At 48.7% G+C, this 16,427-nt stretch overlaps 1 protein-coding gene across 2 annotated transcripts in view; it reads left to right on the top strand.

Annotated features, from left to right (window-relative positions):
* Positions 1 to 14,734, top strand: part of LOC123360004 (galactosylgalactosylxylosylprotein 3-beta-glucuronosyltransferase 1-like) — a 47,914-nt gene extending 33,180 nt beyond the window's left edge. For both annotated transcript variants that reach the window (XM_045001181.1, XM_045001171.1), the window contains exons 4-7: positions 1,576 to 2,111; positions 4,149 to 4,445; positions 5,039 to 5,146; positions 12,414 to 14,734. In XM_045001181.1, coding sequence (XP_044857116.1) covers positions 1,576 to 2,111; positions 4,149 to 4,445; positions 5,039 to 5,125 — 920 coding nt within the window. In that variant the 3' untranslated portion in view covers positions 5,126 to 5,146; positions 12,414 to 14,734. The remainder of the gene's footprint in view (positions 1 to 1,575; positions 2,112 to 4,148; positions 4,446 to 5,038; positions 5,147 to 12,413) is intronic.
* The last annotated feature ends 1,693 nt before the right edge of the window (positions 14,735 to 16,427 follow it).

Below are 16,427 nucleotides of genomic sequence, written 5' to 3'. Positions count from 1 at the left end.
ATAGGGCTGATTCAGTCACAGCAGTGACGTGTCAGCCATCAACCAATAACATTATGTAACCCCCACCTGTAACATCAGCATCCCTGGGCGGGTCATCGGCAGCAGGGATTGAATTTGGGACCTCTGGATCTTAGTGCATGAACCTCTGCTGCTTGGGCTAAGAGAGCCTGCTCTGTTAGTCAATGCTCCGGCAGATTCATTAATAGCTAGGTGGCTTAGCCATCACTAGAGGGGGACAGAGCACCACACTGAGAGGGCATAGATTACAGTGACTTGTAGATCCTATCTGAATTTTTCAACCACCACGTTTTTTAACAAAACACGGCCTTTTTTCTAATTTGGAAATTTGAATTAATTTTTTGGAAAATGAACTTTTTGGTTGTTTTTCTGTTTAATGTGTTTTTTTTTCCTCTCCCCCTTTTGTCCTCCCCCGCCCCTCTTTTTTTTTCAAAAGTAAAATGTCAGGAGTCAGGAGGGGAGAAAGGGAGAAAAATGAAAAACAAAAAAAAATCATTTTAATGAAAAATTTCCAATAAACATTGTGACCCTCTGTACCTCAAAATAGCACCACAGTTCCAGATTGTACCCCGGCCGTATGGCACAAACATTTATCATCTTTCCCTTTCGAAAACTGCAGAAGGAAAGGACTTGGAAATATTTTTTAATCATTCACAAAAATGATTTTCCATTTTTCAGCCTGCTGCAGTGACTTCCTCCACTGGTGTACCCTGCCTAAGACATTTAGAGTTTCCACTTTCTAAAGACCTAATTAATTTTAAATCAGGGTGGGGAAACAAAGAGCACAGTTACAAAACAGGGTGATACATTCATCACATTAAAGCTGTTTATTTCCATGTAGTCTTTTCACTAGAGCGGACGCAGGATTTTCAAGTAACCAAGCAATATGGTTGCTGTAGTTTCAGAGGTTGGGAGGGGAGGCACGGCTGGGAATCTCTCCATCGGAAGAAGTGATGCGCAATATGATAAAGCTGCAGAAACTCTGCTTTATAGCACATTTCCCTGAACCTCATGAATGTTCAGACCCAAGAGTTTGGTTCACAACCCAGCCCCTATACAAATTATTTCAGCTTTAGGAATGTAAGTTTAGCACAGTTCTGACATATCTAACATGCTTTGTGTTTGTTGGCTGTAGCTTGCCTGTAAAGAGATTACACTTACCTTGTACCATCAGCGCCACAAGTGAAGTCTAGGCAAAATTTCCTTTCCTCTGACATTTGGCACATCTTCCAGCTTTGAACAAGCTTGGTCAGGAGGAGCTCACGTCCTACCATTCATACATTCAAAAAGGTCCCACCTGTGTAGTTCTCAATCTGTTCTCCATGGACCACAAGTAATCTGCAGGGTGAAACCTCTAAAGAACCAAGCAGTAGGGGAGGGGAGAAATGGTCCTATGAAAGGATTGTTCTCTTATGAAGTGGTTTGCAGAATGAAAATGTTGTAGACCCAGGGCCCTTGCCCCAGATAGATCATAGATAGTTATCAAATGTCACCTAATATAGCAGTGATCAGGCTGTGCTTTAGTCCCTAACTTCCATCTTCTTCATTTTGCCTCAGAAGAGACAGAAGAAAATGCAACAGCTAAAGCTCGCTTCAATGGTACATCCCTGTTGCGGGAAGAAGGGCTCCCGTCCTGCAGTTGGCAGCAAGCCTCGGGGGTGGCTCCAAAAGTCATCCAGAACTATGTGTATTCTCGGCCTCCTCCCTGGTCGGACACTCTCCCAACCATCTTTGTAATCACGCCCACCTACACCCGAGCGGTGCAGAAGGCTGAGCTGACCCGACTAGCCAACACCTTCCTACATGTGCAGAACCTGCACTGGCTGGTGGTGGAGGACTCACCCCGGAGGACCAACCTGGTGTCCAACCTGCTGGAGAAGGCGGGGCTCAATTTCACCCACCTGAATGTGGAGAGCCCGCAGAGTCTGAAGATGAGTGGACCCTCGATCCCATCCCACAAGCCACGGGGGACACTGCAGAGGAACCTGGGGCTGCACTGGCTAAGAGACAGCTTCAACAACACACAGCCACCAGAAGGGGTTGTGTACTTTGCTGATGATGATAACACCTACAGCCTGGAGCTCTTCGAGGAGGTAGGAACCATTGCGCTTCATGAAAGAGAAGAACAAAATGTAGCTGTCGCCCATAAAGACTAGATCCTGCCATGCGTTCTGCAGTTACAAAGAACCCCAACCCAGTGGTACTAGCTTAGTTCTCCTGCATCAAGAGGGAGGAGGATTTGGTAGCCCCAGTCAAGGGCTCCACATCAGTGTGTGTCATGGAGCTCTGCTCCACAGGGGCTCCCTCTGCCTTCACATGCAAGGTGGTGGGGTGCAGGGCAAGTGAGGCCAGAGAGCTGATCGCTTTGCAAAAGTACCAGCCATTTTTTCCCAGTGAGGAAGGAGTGCTTCAGCCATGGGATGCAGATACAGGGCAACTCCACAGCTGCTCTGTGATCTGCATGGACAATTTCATCCCTCTGTAGCCCCTGCTAAGTCACATGACCATGCTGGTGCCAGGACATGGTGCTAAGCCTTTGTGCCCATGGTGAAAGGCTCCTCTTACAAAGTCTGTTCTGGGAGGGGTTGTAGAGTGAATGCTGTAGATCAGTGAAGGGACAAGGTGAACTGATTTGGTTTAAACAAGCCCCAAACAAAAACTTCACTCAAAACTCAAACCTGCCCTTGAGCTCTATATGGAGATTGGAAAAAGTTTGTTCAACTTTCCAATCGACCATTGTTTCCCTTTCCTCATTCCACTATATTCTGGGTCCCAGCTAGCAGAAGAAGAACAAGCACGCAATGAGAAAGGGCTATCCTCATGGTATTTCCAGCCCAGCTAGAAGCAGGAAGCCAAACCAGAAATTTCATGGGAAACCCAATTGCTCTGAGTTTTCCAGTATATTGCAAACTCAAGGGGATGATCATCCAGTAAGGTTCACCAAAGCATAGGGCACCACCTGAAACACACATGCCATAGTTATCCTATAGACCCTGTTTCCAATCCTCAAACTTGAGGAGGACAAGAAGCCTCATCATCCTTCATTAGTTTATCCTTTTCTCCATCACCTGTGGGCACTTTTAGGGAGCCCCACACACTTCTAGGAGGTGGCCATGGACAGCACGGGTGACAGCACAGAGAAGGTTGCTGGGGATGAGGACAAGGGAGTGTCAGAAGAGGGTGGCTGGCTATGGAGACTGCTTAAGTCAGTCATAGGGTGGAGTCAGTTGGAGTGATTAGGAGGAACCTGGAGGCCTGGTCAGGGTTAGGTGGTTTAACAGCACTGGGAATTCATGTTTCTATGGAACAATCAACACAAGGCCAGTAAGAGGTTAGAGAGGATCTGAACAGTCTGGGAGGAGGGTAGGACTCTGTCTTTCCCCCTCTGTCTATAGGGGACAGTAGATGGCAGATGATTGGAGGCTAAAGGATGGTGGAACAGTCAGTGTTGAGCGGAGGAGAATGATTGGAAGGAAGAGGAGGAGAGGGAGGTAAAAGTGACCTCAGACCTCCAGGTCCTTGCAATGTCACCTCCCTGGCCCATAGTGTTGGTGGACAGAGTATCCTGCCAAGAGCCATTTGGTTGCATAGGAAGGCACAGGTGGTGGGCACCAAGTGTCCATAAAACGGAAGAAGGTGAGATTGCTGCTGTGATCGTGAATAAGGAGAGATTTACCTCTTAGCGATGGGATGATGGATGGGAGTGAGGGTGAGTGGGGGCGATGGGAAGGTAGGGTGATGAGAACGGGGTTGCTTTGATTTCAGCGTTGTTAAGAAGGGAATGGGGGATGGGCAAGTGAGCATCAGAGCAGAGTGTTGAGAAGGTACAAGTACAAAGTCAACAAAGCACTTTAGTGGGCAGAAGGAGTAGGGGTGATCATAAGGGTGAGGTGGAGAGGAAAGGATGGGGGAAAGCCTGGGGCAGTCTGGAGGGTGGAAGTGAGAAGAGAGGAGGCAAAGAATGAAAAGGAGAAGGATGCAAGGAGTTACAGCAGGGTGGTTCGCACCGGTGATGCTGGGGGAAAGGAGTCAAAGGGGGATAGAGCAGTAGGGGCGTGGTACACATAGGGAGGTGGGGGTGAAATGACAGCATTGAACCTTTCACTGCACTGCTTCTCTCTGGCACACAGATGCGCTATACGAGGAGGGTATCCGTATGGCCAGTGGCCTTCGCCGGGGGTCTGAGGTACGAGTCTCCCATAGTGAGCCCAGCGGGGAAAGTGGTGGGCTGGAAGGTGGTTTTTGACCGTAACCGGCCCTTTGCTATTGACATGGCTGGATTTGCAGTCAGCGTCAGACTGATCTTGGAGAGGCCTCAAGCCACTTTCAAGCTGGAGGGAGTTAAAGCAGGCTACCAAGAAAGCAGCTTGCTGAAGGATTTGGTGACTATGGATGGACTGGAGCCCAAAGCAGCCAACTGCACAAAGGTCAGCATGACAAGGGATTTCAAAGCACAGCTCCCCCTTCTGGGGTCTACATTAAACCTCCGATATACTCCTTCCCTCCACCCCAGCATTTCAGCCCCCTGCTCCCTCTGTCACGGCCCTTCCCATCCTCCATTGCACCTGACCTTACACCAAAGCACATGAGCACAGAACAATAGTTAGGCAGATCAGTTAATATCTGTGAAGTGCTTTGCAAATGAAAAACCGTATGAGTCCAAAGAGGCATTATGGTTATTATGCATTATAATTATAGTATTAGAGGTGGGTCCCAGCTGCAGAATTCAGATCCTGATTCCTTCCCCAATTCCAGGGTTTGTGGGGGAAGGTTGATCTGGTGTCAGGCGCATCTGTTCATTGTTATTGTTTGTTTCATTCACGTGCATATTAATTTGTTGGGTATAAGAGCTCTAATAAACTCTGACTCTGACCCCAGCTCTGACTCATGTCGCTTTCACCCAGACACCTAACATATTTTGGAGCCCGAACAGTTCAGGAATTAACACACTGGGATTGCTGGTCTTGATTTATCCATGGAATCCAAAGCACCTGTGAACTCCCTGTGTGTTTCTCTGTAGGTTTTGGTCTGGCACACCAGGACCGAGAGGCCAATGCTAGGTAATGAAGGCAAACATGGATTTTCGGACCTAAGGATGGAGGTGTAAATGGAGAGAGAGCCCCAGGCTGTGAGTATCCCTGTGCCTTTGACCTTTGTACTGCTCTGGTTAATATCTCTCTGTAAACATCTAAATTCAGCCTAGTCCACAGACACACCTGCCCCAGACTGTTCTCTTACTTGATCTGTTGAGCATGGTTCTATCGACAATGACTGAGGTTCGCGGTGGTGGAGTTCCGGAATCGATATAAGCGCATTCGGGGATCGATATATCGCGTCTAGATGAGACGCGATATATCGATCCCTGAAAAATCGATCGCTACCCGCCGATACGGCGGGTAGTGTAGACGTAGCCTGAATGACCTCAGTGGCTTGCTCTTGCTGCTGAACATAGTTCCAGTGACTGCTGGTGGTTATTGGAAGGGACTAATGTGACAAAAACACCACATTTCCCAACACACTTTGGATTTCAGGTGGCCTGGGAGTTGAATTCATGGATCAATATCTGTCCCTGAGGTTTTGGTTCCATGTCAAAACCAAATCCAGAAGAGTTTTTCTGGTTCTGATTCTGATGTGACCCAAACCTTATGACATGTCTGATCTGGCAAGATTTCCACCGTTACAACAGGAAAAAAACTTCAAATCCAGCTGATCTTGTGAGATTTCCATCAATTGCAGGGTCCAGTGGCCAATGCCCTGCCAATGCAGGGAGTGGCACAGCAACTGTGAGGGATTGCTAGAACCCAAGGACTACACTAGCAGTCACAGGAGGGCTACATAACCTCACTGCAGCCTACAGGAGAGGATTTTCTCCCCCCTGATTGCTGCAGAACCCCCTTCTGTCAAGCTGCTCTATATGACACCGCACTTTCTGCCATGGCACACATCTGTTGCAAGGAGCAGTGTGCTGAGTGACTTGAGACCATGTGCATGTGCTCCCTTTGTCAGCAGTGTTGTCCCCTAAGTTTTTGTCTAGTGGCTTCTTTGTCAAAAATCACCCCCACCCACCCCAGTTTGGCTCTACCAGTGGTAACAATAATGGCAGCTCTAGCGTAGGCAAGAAGTTGGTAGCTGCCAGTGTCTTAATCACTGTGTCATCTAGACCTGCTTTGAACTGGTGCTGATAATGCCAAGGCTGCCTCCAGCCCTGTCCACACCATCATTCCCACCATTGCTGAACCGGTGGAAAATGAAGAGTAAAAACTCAGCTTTTGCGCGCAGCAGCAGCGTACAGCAGAGCTGTGCATCTGTAACCCAGTGGTGATCAGTGTGTTAAATGTCCCACTCTGGGCCCGAGAGTCAGAAGACTGGGGCTGCTTCAGCCTGGCTCTAGCTCAAGCTGTAGAGACTGTTGTGTTCAGTTGTGGGGGTCCCTAGTTCAGTCCCTGGTGTATCAGCTGAGATGGTGCTTGTCACTTATTTGTCATGGAAGAAACTCAGATCTCATGATCATGGGCAGCCATATAACATCCTCTCCCCTACATAAACAGACTGATAGGTACTGTTCTGGCTATATATTAAGAACATAAGAATGGCCATACTGGGTCAGACCAAAGGACCATATAGCCCAGTATCCTGTCTACCGGCAGTGGCCAATGCCAGGTGCCACAGAGGGAGTGAACTTAACAGGTAATGATCAAGTGATCTCCCTCCTGCCATCCATCTCCACCCTCTGACAAACAGAGGCTAGGGACACCATTCCTTACCCATCCTGGCTAATAGCCATTAATGGACTTAACCTCCATGAATTTATCTAGTTCTCTTTTAAACACTGTTATGGACCTAGCCTTCACAACCACCTCAGGCAAGGAGTTCCACAGGTTGACTGTGCGCTGTGTGAAGAAGAACTTCCTTTTATTTGTTTTAAACCTGCTGCCCATTAATTTCATTGGGTGGCCCCTAGTTCTTGTATTATGGAAATAAGTAAATAACTTTTCCTTATCTACTTTCTCCACATCACTCATGATTTTATATACCTCTATCATATCCCCCCTTAGTCTCCTCTTTTCCAAGCTGAAAAGTCCTTGCCTCTTTAATCTCTCCTCATATGGGACCTGTTCCAAACCCCTAATCATTTTAGTTGCCCTTCTCTGAACCTTTTCTAGTGCCAGTATATCTTTTTTGAGATGAGGAGACCACATCTGTACGCAGTATTCAAGATGTGGGCGTACTATCAATTTACATAAGGGCAATAAGATATTCTCCGTCTTATTCTCTATCCCTGTAACGGGTCGGACTCACCCCTGCGGCGCCTCCTGCTGGTGACTCTGGGGAATTAGCTTGGTTTCCAGCACGGAGTGCCCTCTGCAGGCCAGTGATCTGCCTGTTCTCTGGCCCCAAGTCCCTCCCTGGACCCCGGTGCCCTTTTACATGGGGTGCTGCCCCCCCAGCATTAACCCCTTTCTCTCAGGGTCTCCTCTCTCAGGGAACCCCCACCCTCTATCCCCACCTTGCCTCAGTGTATGGCCACTGCCAGTCATTGTCTAGCCCCACACCCTGGGGCAGACTGCAGTATCAGCCTATTCATCACTGGCAAGGAGGGTTTGGACCTGCTGCCTTGGCCTACCCCTGGGCTGCCCTCTGCAACCCCCAGTACCTGTTAGCCCCCTGCTAGGCTGCAGCCTGGGGCTTTCCAGGCTGAAGCTCCCCAGCTCCTCTGCCTTTCCCCAGCCCTGCTCCACTCAGGTACCCAGTCTAGCTCCCTGCAGCCAGGCCCTTCTCCCTCTGAATGCAGAGAGAGACTGTTTTGGCTTCTGGCTTCCCTGGCCTTCTTATAAGGCCCTGTGGCTCAGTTTGAGGCGTGGCCCCAGCTGCAGCCACTTTCCCAATCAGCCCAGCCTAAAGGCTGCTTTCTCCCACCACAGCCCCTTCCCAGGGGCTGTTTTTAACCCCTTTAGGGCAGGAGCAGGGGTCCACCCTGCTACAATCCCCTTTTGAGGTTGGTCCTGGCGGAAGCTACCAGGGTTGGAGACCTCCTGGACTACGACCGGGGAGACTGGCTGGATCCCCTGACGCTCGCTCGGCGTATGGGGCTCTCCAGACCTTGTACTCCCCGGCTCATACTACAGGAGGTGAAGGCCGCTTTGCCGCCCGCTGCTCGGGCCTACCTCGACCGGGTCCTGCGTGAGGGCACGCCCCGCCCACCCCCCACCCCGAGCCCTCCAGACCTTTTCATCGGGCCTCTGCCCCGTGGACCCGACCGGCCCCCCCGCCCCTTCTCCGCCAGCCGGCTGCACGATCTGCAGCCGGTCCGTTTCCAAACCGCGCCAAGGAAGCAGCTCTACGTGCTCGTGCTCCACACCCTTCACTTCCTCACCCTCGTGTCCCGCCCTGACACTAAGTGGCGGGACCTCATGCCACCTCTGGAGGGTGAGGAGCCCCGGTGGGCCAGCCTGTACTCCACCCTGGTCCCGAGGCCCGTCGGGGATATCAGTTGGCGGCTCCTCCATGGGGCCGTGAGCACGGGCGTGTACTTGGCACGGTTTACCCCTGTCCCAGACACCTGCCCCTTCTGCGGCGTGAGGGAGACCCTGGCGCACATTTACATAGAGTGCGCCAGGCTGCAGCCCCTATACCGGCTCCTCACTAATCTCCTATTGCGTTTCTGGCTGCACTTTTCCCCCCACCTCCTCCATGCACTCCCTATCCGTGGCCCCACGAAGTCGCGGGACCTCCTGGTCAACCTCCTCCTCGCCCTGGCAAAAATGGCCATCTACGTGACCAGGGAGAGGCGGTTGGCCAATGGAGACTCCTGCGACTGTGGGGCTTGTTTCCGATCCTTAGTCCGTTCACGTCTCCGGGCGGAGTTCCTCTGGGCGGCGTCCGCTGGCTCCCTTGACGCCTTCGAGGAGCAGTGGGCGCTGTCCGGGGTTCTCTGCTCGGTGTCCCCGTCAGGCTCCCTTTTTATGACCCTTTGACCGCACTCCTGTCCCTGTTCTTTTATTAGTTGTCCCCCGCAATTAGTGGGTTTCTGAGGCTCTGTGGCACCTCCCCTTAGGCTGGGGGGGGGTTCCGTTAGCATGGGGCGGGCAAAGCCCGCCCCATTTCCTGGAAACCCAATAGATACAATCCCCTTTTTAATGATTCCTAACATCCTGTTTGCGTTTTTGACCGCCTCTGCACACTGCGTAGATGTCTTCAGAGAACTATCCACGATGACTCCAAGATCTTTTTCGTGATTAGTTGTAGCTAAATTAGCCCCCATCATATTGTATGTATAGTTGAGGTTATTTTTTCCAATGTGCATTACTTTACATTTATCCACATTACATTTCATTTGCCATTTTGTTGCCCAACCACTTAGTTTTGTGAGATCTTTTTTAACTTCTTCACAGTCTGCTTTGGTCCTAACTATCCTGAGCAGTTTAGTATCATCTGCAAACTTTGCCACCTCATTTTTTACCCCTTTCTCCAGATCATTTATGAATAAGTCCTAGGACTGACCCTTGGGGAACACCACTAGTTACCCCTCTCCATTCTGAGAATTTACCATTTATTCCTACCCTTTGTTCCCTGTCTTTTAACCAGTTCTCAATCCATGAAAGGACCTTCCCTTTTATCCCACAACAACTTAACTTAATATTCTGTTGTGCAGCATACTCCATTATGGATGGAGGTCGCGTTGGCTATACCTTCCCCACTACTGTGCACCAAAAGGGACACTCTTTCTCTTCTGTATGCTGCTCTCTCCCTCTCATTTTTCCCCTGGCCAGGCACTGAGTCATCCTCTGTAACAAATGCCATGCCCGTGCCATATACTATCTGAGGGATGGTTTCCTGCAGATTATTTGTTATAAGAAATGATCTGCAACCCAGACAAGGCTGAGATATTCATGCACCACCAGTGGCTTCGCTACTGGAAAGAGTTTTGTCCCTTTCTGTGACTGTCCTGTCTAGCTCGTGTAGGCCAGATTCTCAGCTGGTGCCAGCGGGGGCAGTTCTGTTGACTTCTGTGCCCACTTGCAGCACCAGCAGTGAAGTTGACTCAGCATCTTCAGGGTCCATTCAAGGGCAACTGCTCCAATATTCCAGGCTGTGTGTACCCCCCATTCCAGTAGGGATCTCCAAAGCAGCAGATATTTGGCATGAAGACACTTCATTGAAAAGCCCAGCAGCCTCAAGCAAGGGAGACTGTATTGGGGAGTGCATCGAGAGCCAGGCCACGCTGCAGTGCTCCCACTTAAAAATTTAACCCAGCACCACTAGTGGTGACGGTGCTAAACATCTGAGATCCCCATCTGCGTTTTTTGCCACTGTCCCTGATATCAGGCCTGTTGTGTTTCAGAGCATACCTAGACTCAAGTTTGTAAAGTCTGGTGTGGAGAAGACAAAGGTAAAATATTTCTCCCTGATTTGATTCAGGCTTCTGCAGCTATAGTACTAGGCATATTTCTGTCTCTTAGTAAACATGCGGTGTCTCTCGCCTGGGGATTTGTCCCTAGTATGGGTTAGATCTGTCTGGCAGAGTCCAGTGCCTCTCGGAAGTCTCCCTCCCCTTCACTGTGATAGCTTAGATCCTGGGAATAAGGACCCAGGCAGATACTGCTTGCTGCTGGATTCAACACTTGATTAGCTCCCCGTCAGACTACTTGCAAGGCTTCCTGGCACAGGCTGCAGCGGGGTGCACTTCTCTTGGATACCACAGGCACAGTGCAAGGCAACATATAAGTCATGTAGACCTCACTCCAGCGGGTACAGCCATGAATACCATCTACTTCCTCCTTATCATATGCCCCCGTACCACTGATGGTGCCTCGCCAAATGAGTGCAGTGTGGGGTGAATCTGTGAGAGAACACCGTATTATCCATGTTAAAAGGGACATAAAAAGGGCAAAATAATTAGACCCATGTCTTTTTCTTCCTTGTTTATGAGGGATAAAAAAAAGGCCTGGAAGTTTAAAAAGTTTCTTCTGGTTTCTGCACTAGAAAGTCTGATTTTGTTCACTGTGGTGTACTCTATGAAGGACTGAAGAACTGGTAGGATTAAGGACCATTAGTGAGGTCCTCAGCCCCCACTTCAACCCCTTTATGCTAGGCAAAAGGACAGGAATGACATAAAAGGGCCCTAAAAAACCCATATCTGGCCAGTGAAGGATTCTCTCAGTGCAGGCACTGCAGAAGACAGCTATAAGGCTGTTCTTTGAGGACCACCTGCAAACCTTGGCACTGGGGGCATGCTGGGGAGGGCTGGGGGTAGGAGGGGTGGGTCAGGGATGGGGGAGATTCCTAGGGTTATCTAAATTAGGGGCCCCAGAGCAGCTGTAGATAAGGAACACTCAAAGATGGCTTAATGCCACCATGGCACCTCCTCCTCCTAGGCGACAAAGTCTGGACTGGACCTCTAAGAGGGAAAACACCGAATCTCACCCTGTGTGATTAGCTGAGAGGAGAAGTGGTTATCATTCAGCCTCCTTAAAAGGCTTTTTGAAAAATTGTGTTGGTTAATGCTTTGAGATCTAGTGATGAAAATCAGCATATGAGCGAGATGTATATTATATGATTATTAATAAATACCTATTTACAAACACACTTCAGAGAAAAGCACTCTCTGTTAAACATGCACCTCCCACTGCCCTGTGAATTAAGAGCTTAAGAAAGCTCACAAGCCACATTTCTGAGACCCCCCAATAAGTCCTCCAGAAAAAAACAGGGATGCTGTCCTTCTATTATTTAAACAAAAAACAAAAAACAAAAAAAACAGGGAAGGGGGAAAACATTATTCTGTTTTACAAAACCCGTTAGGCCCCCTTCTTGCATCTTAAAGGAGCAAAAAAGAACACAAACCTCTTCTTTTTTTCTTTGCAGCAGGCATGTGTGTGAGAACTGCCCAGGTGTTCTGTCTAATCTACCCTTACATTTTGATATCATCTGTCTCCCTTCTGGGCCTGTGTATTGATTAGAGTCAACACTTCACATGCTATATAAAATAACCATCCTTAAGTACAGTGTTACACAGTATCCTTGTTATACAGTAGCTTCTTTTTGCCTGTGTGGACAGGAAAAAAATGATAGTGCTGCGTTAGAGAACTGAGGTTTAACCCTGGCTAACGCCCATCCACACTTGAGTTACAGCCATGTCAAAGAATCCAGTGACTTTGTAGCATAGAGGGTACCCAACCATGCTTCAGCCATGCCCTCCCACCCTGGGACTTGTCCCAGGCTATAGCATGTTTAAAGAATACAACCACTGTCCCTTTTTCTATCCCATGAAATGGAACAGTGTTGAACTGAGCCGAGGGATCACCCTGGGTCTCCTGATACAGTGTGTGGGATGCAGTCTCGAGGCATTTTGTCTGCATCGACACCTTTCTTACTCCATTTTTTGTTTGGTTCTGCAGAGGTACAGGGGAGAGTTTACTCCCAAGATGTGTCAACAGCAGCCTCCCACCTCACCAGCTCTGCTCAGCACTTTGTTGAAGCCTTGGAGGAATGCCCGGGTTGTTGCCATGTCTACCAACACCCCCACTACTCCAAAGTCAGTAAAAACCAGGGTCAGGGCTCATGCAGTGCCGCATGACCATATAGAATTTCACCTTTGACTTTATGCACTTGCCACCAATCTCTGGCTGTGAGAGCTCTCCTGGGTCCTGTGTTTTCAACCACTTGTTGGAAGGCGACTTCATCAGAAACAATCTAAAATCCCTGCTGTGCCATCTCTGGGCTGAAGCAACAGCATCCGGGCTGTCCAGTGGACAGAACACTCAGTGTGCAGCCTGCGTCCCCCAGTGAGGACATGACATTTGAGCGTCCACAAGACTGTGAGGGTTTGGAGGAGGGAGATCTCGTGAAAGCACAAGGGAAAATCCACCAGCATAAGACAGGGTTGTTTTCAAAACTGTGTGAAAGTAAATCCAACCTGAGGGGGTGTCCCTCTGAAGACGCAATGCTTGGCAGGGCTGCCTCTGTCTGAGACACTCTTGTCCATTACACACACTGGGGCAGGGGTCTAAGTGAGAGCACTTAATTCTACATTTCAGAGCTCAAGGAGGCACTTAGGCATCGCCTCTAAGGAATTGGGTGCCTAGGTGCTGATTGAGAACCTCAACAGAGAACTGGGCTCTATGTTTGGAAACTGGGGCCACACGGTGTCAAATCTTCATTTGCTGAGTTCTTTGGATAAACACCTTCTCCCATGCCAGGGGGAGGTAGGACCACACAGCTCCTGTGCCTCATAGGCTGTCTTGCTGTGTGTTCTCTCTGACACTGGAAAGCAGGGGACAGTGTCTGGATGGACTTTAAAGCCTGGCCCTCAGCACTGGAATCCTTGTTGCACTAGCATGAAGCATTTGATTGATAAAAAGTCTTGGATTGTATATATGGAATTCTTCCCTAAACTCCAGTCTAGAACCAGATCTCTAAGGAGTGGAGGGGAATGGACAGTGAAGAACCATAAGTCTCTGATCACCCTCTGTGAGGAAGGTCAGCGGGACAGAGAACACAACCATCAAGAAACAAACCTTGAGGAACTAGAAGTGAGGAGACAGTAAATGACAACTAAACAGCAGTGAAAGTGACGAGGACTGAACTTGGAGAAGAATGTTTGGCGGCGTGAGCAGAGAAGGGACTGTGTCCAGTCCGGAGCAAGCCTCATTCCCCTGGTGGGGTAGGACACAGACAGCCTGGATAGAATTCAAAGAAAGAGAAAGCAATAGGAACTGAGGCTGAACAGGATTTAAAGCATAAGTATTTGTACAATGCGTGTGTGTGGGAGAGGGGTTGTTACTCAGATTTCTACAGGAAGAGTCCTTGAACAATCCTAAAAATGCCCTTTCATCACACCTTGAAAACAATTTTCCCTCACGCCATAAAAAACCAAAGCCCCAGGCTTTCAAAATGCATTGAAGCTTTTCATGGCTGGGGGAATTGGAACAGGACATGTTATGAGTAACTGAGCCACCGCCAAAAAAATTGGGTAGGCAGGCGATTTATATATTTGTTGGCTTATTTAAATTATGGTCCTTTTCTGCCTATTTCCTGGTTTTTAACCTGAATCATCTAACATGTTTATGAAGGAGATTTTTTCCTCCCCCGTTATCCCACACTCTTAGATCTCACTGAGGAATGGCAGATCTTGCATTCACTGCTGAAATGTCATGTTTCTTGTTCCCTGTTGTTGTTTTTTTAACTGAGGTCTTTAATCAGCAAAATAATAAGAAGCACAGTAATGAGGTGAGTAAATTATAAGGGAAAGAAAGATGCTTTATGTGAGAGGGACAGGTGGCATTAAGAATGTGTCGTTTTCCCACTCTTCCAGCAGTTGCAGCCTGGGCCAAATGTGTGCAAGTGATTGCCCCAGTCAGAACATGCCCACCATAGAATTCTGGGAAGCTCCTGAGAAAAGGACCACTAAAAACATTTGAGGAGTAGAGATGGGCCTTGTCCCACTCTCATGGAAGTCAGTAGCAAAACTTCCACTGCCCACTTCGATGGGAGCAAGTGTAAAAAGGGAAAGCGGAAGAGAGATGAAACATATCTGAACAGAAGACACGAGAGATAATGCAATGTGTGGCAAATAGAGAAACAGAGAGAGGCCTCAGTTTGAGTTTGGAGGGTCTCAGGCCAGTGCCCAAATGGGTCGGTGTCCACATCACTAACTGGCCACCATTTTGGCTATCTCAGTTTGGAGGCGAAGAAGTGAATAGGCCCTGGAGACTGAACTCCCCACTTGCTCCTAGAAAGAGTCCTTCCAGGGCAGGGGTGTTGCACATTGGTAGGGGGATCGTGAGGGAAGCCTTTCTCTGCCATTGCCCATGCTGTACCTTTCCTGGATTCAGAGGTGGTCAGTCTCTAGGATTGTCCGTTGTCTGAGCTCTGCGGTCCCTCCCTCACCTTTCATTCTGGTGGGCCCAACCCACCAATCCCAGTCATCACATAGGCTAGCTCCTTTCACCAGCACTAGACTGACACCAGCATTAAAAAGAGAAAGTGACCTTTTTGCCTCCTTTGTTTCAGTATAAATGAACAAGCAAGAGAAAAGAAATAAAGGGGCTGATTTAAGATCTTTCATTTTCCCATGGGGCCAGGGTGCCCCTCCACTAAGAGGGCAGGGTCATTGCCAAGAGGACGAGGAAGTGACATTGTTCAGTAAAACCCGCTAACTAAGGAGAATTGTAGAATCTGTCTCAAGCTTTGCTTAGGGCCCTAAGTAAAACAATGGAGTTGCTCTGAGAGTAGTACCTAGTGAATGTTTCTATCTAGGTTCTTACATGGCCCTCATCACCATAGTAACTGAGCATCTCCCAGGCACTGGTGGATTTTTTTATTCTCACAGAAACCCTACGAGAAAGCAAAGTATTATTTTCCCCATTTTATATATGGGGAACTGAGACACAGAGAGACAGAGGCCAACTCTACACTATAGACTTCTTGCTGGCATAGCTGTGTTGGTCAGGGGTGTGACAAGGTGTGATCTCTGACTGACAGCTGTGCCGGCCAAAGCCCATAGGGAGATGCAGTTATACCAGCAAAACTGTGCTTTGTCTGGTATAGCTTAGTTCACTTGGGAGGCTGGAGTAAGCTATACCAGTAAAAGTACAGTTTTGTCAGTATAAGCTGTGTCCACACTAGAAGCACTTTGCCAGTATAGTATACAAGTGTAGCTATACCAGCAAGGTGTTCCTCGTGTAGACTTGGCCTGAGGACTTGTCTACACTTGAAAGATTTGCCGTTATACCTATACCAGTGTAGCTATGCCGGCTATATCTTTGTAGTGTAGACACAGCTTTGGCCAGGTCTACACTACAAGGACTATAATGGCATAGCTACAGTGCCAGCGTAACGCTGTAGAGTAGATGCAGCCTACAGCAATGAAAGGGTTTTTTCTGTTGCTGTAGAAACACCACCTCCCTGAGTGATGGAGCTAGGCTGACAGAAGCATAGGCGGCAGGTTCGTATAATTTTTGGTGGGGTCCAAAATGGTGGTCACCCCCCCCCCCCCGCTCTCACCCTGTAAGCTGATATAAAATGAAGCTACAATGCATCAGCACCACAAGATTGCAACGGTCAATTAAAAGTGGAAAATCAGAAGCCGCACTTGCCTGCTTCAATATACGGTATTAAATTTTGTTGCACCTGTTGTGACAAAGTGGGAATGTTCTTAATGTTTTCTCTGAATACTGTGTGGGTGCCTCAGTTTCCCCTGCAAAGTGCCAACTGACGGTGTTGGGGACAAAGAGATCAGGTGGCCTCCTTGTCCGGAAGAGACACAAAGGCCAGATGAGGGAGTGTCAGTTTGGAGCTGGCTGGGGAAATCGGGAGAGGCCCAGAACTTGGGTCTGGGCTCCTCACCCCCCAAGATGGACCTGACTGAGGGGTCCTGTTTTCTGTACTTACAAGCTCTGTTTTAGACTGTA

This window comes from Mauremys mutica, chromosome 1 (genome assembly GCF_020497125.1).
Source record: "Mauremys mutica isolate MM-2020 ecotype Southern chromosome 1, ASM2049712v1, whole genome shotgun sequence".
Lineage (NCBI taxonomy): Eukaryota > Metazoa > Chordata > Testudines > Geoemydidae > Mauremys > Mauremys mutica.
This window is presented reverse-complemented; position numbering and strand designations above follow the sequence as displayed.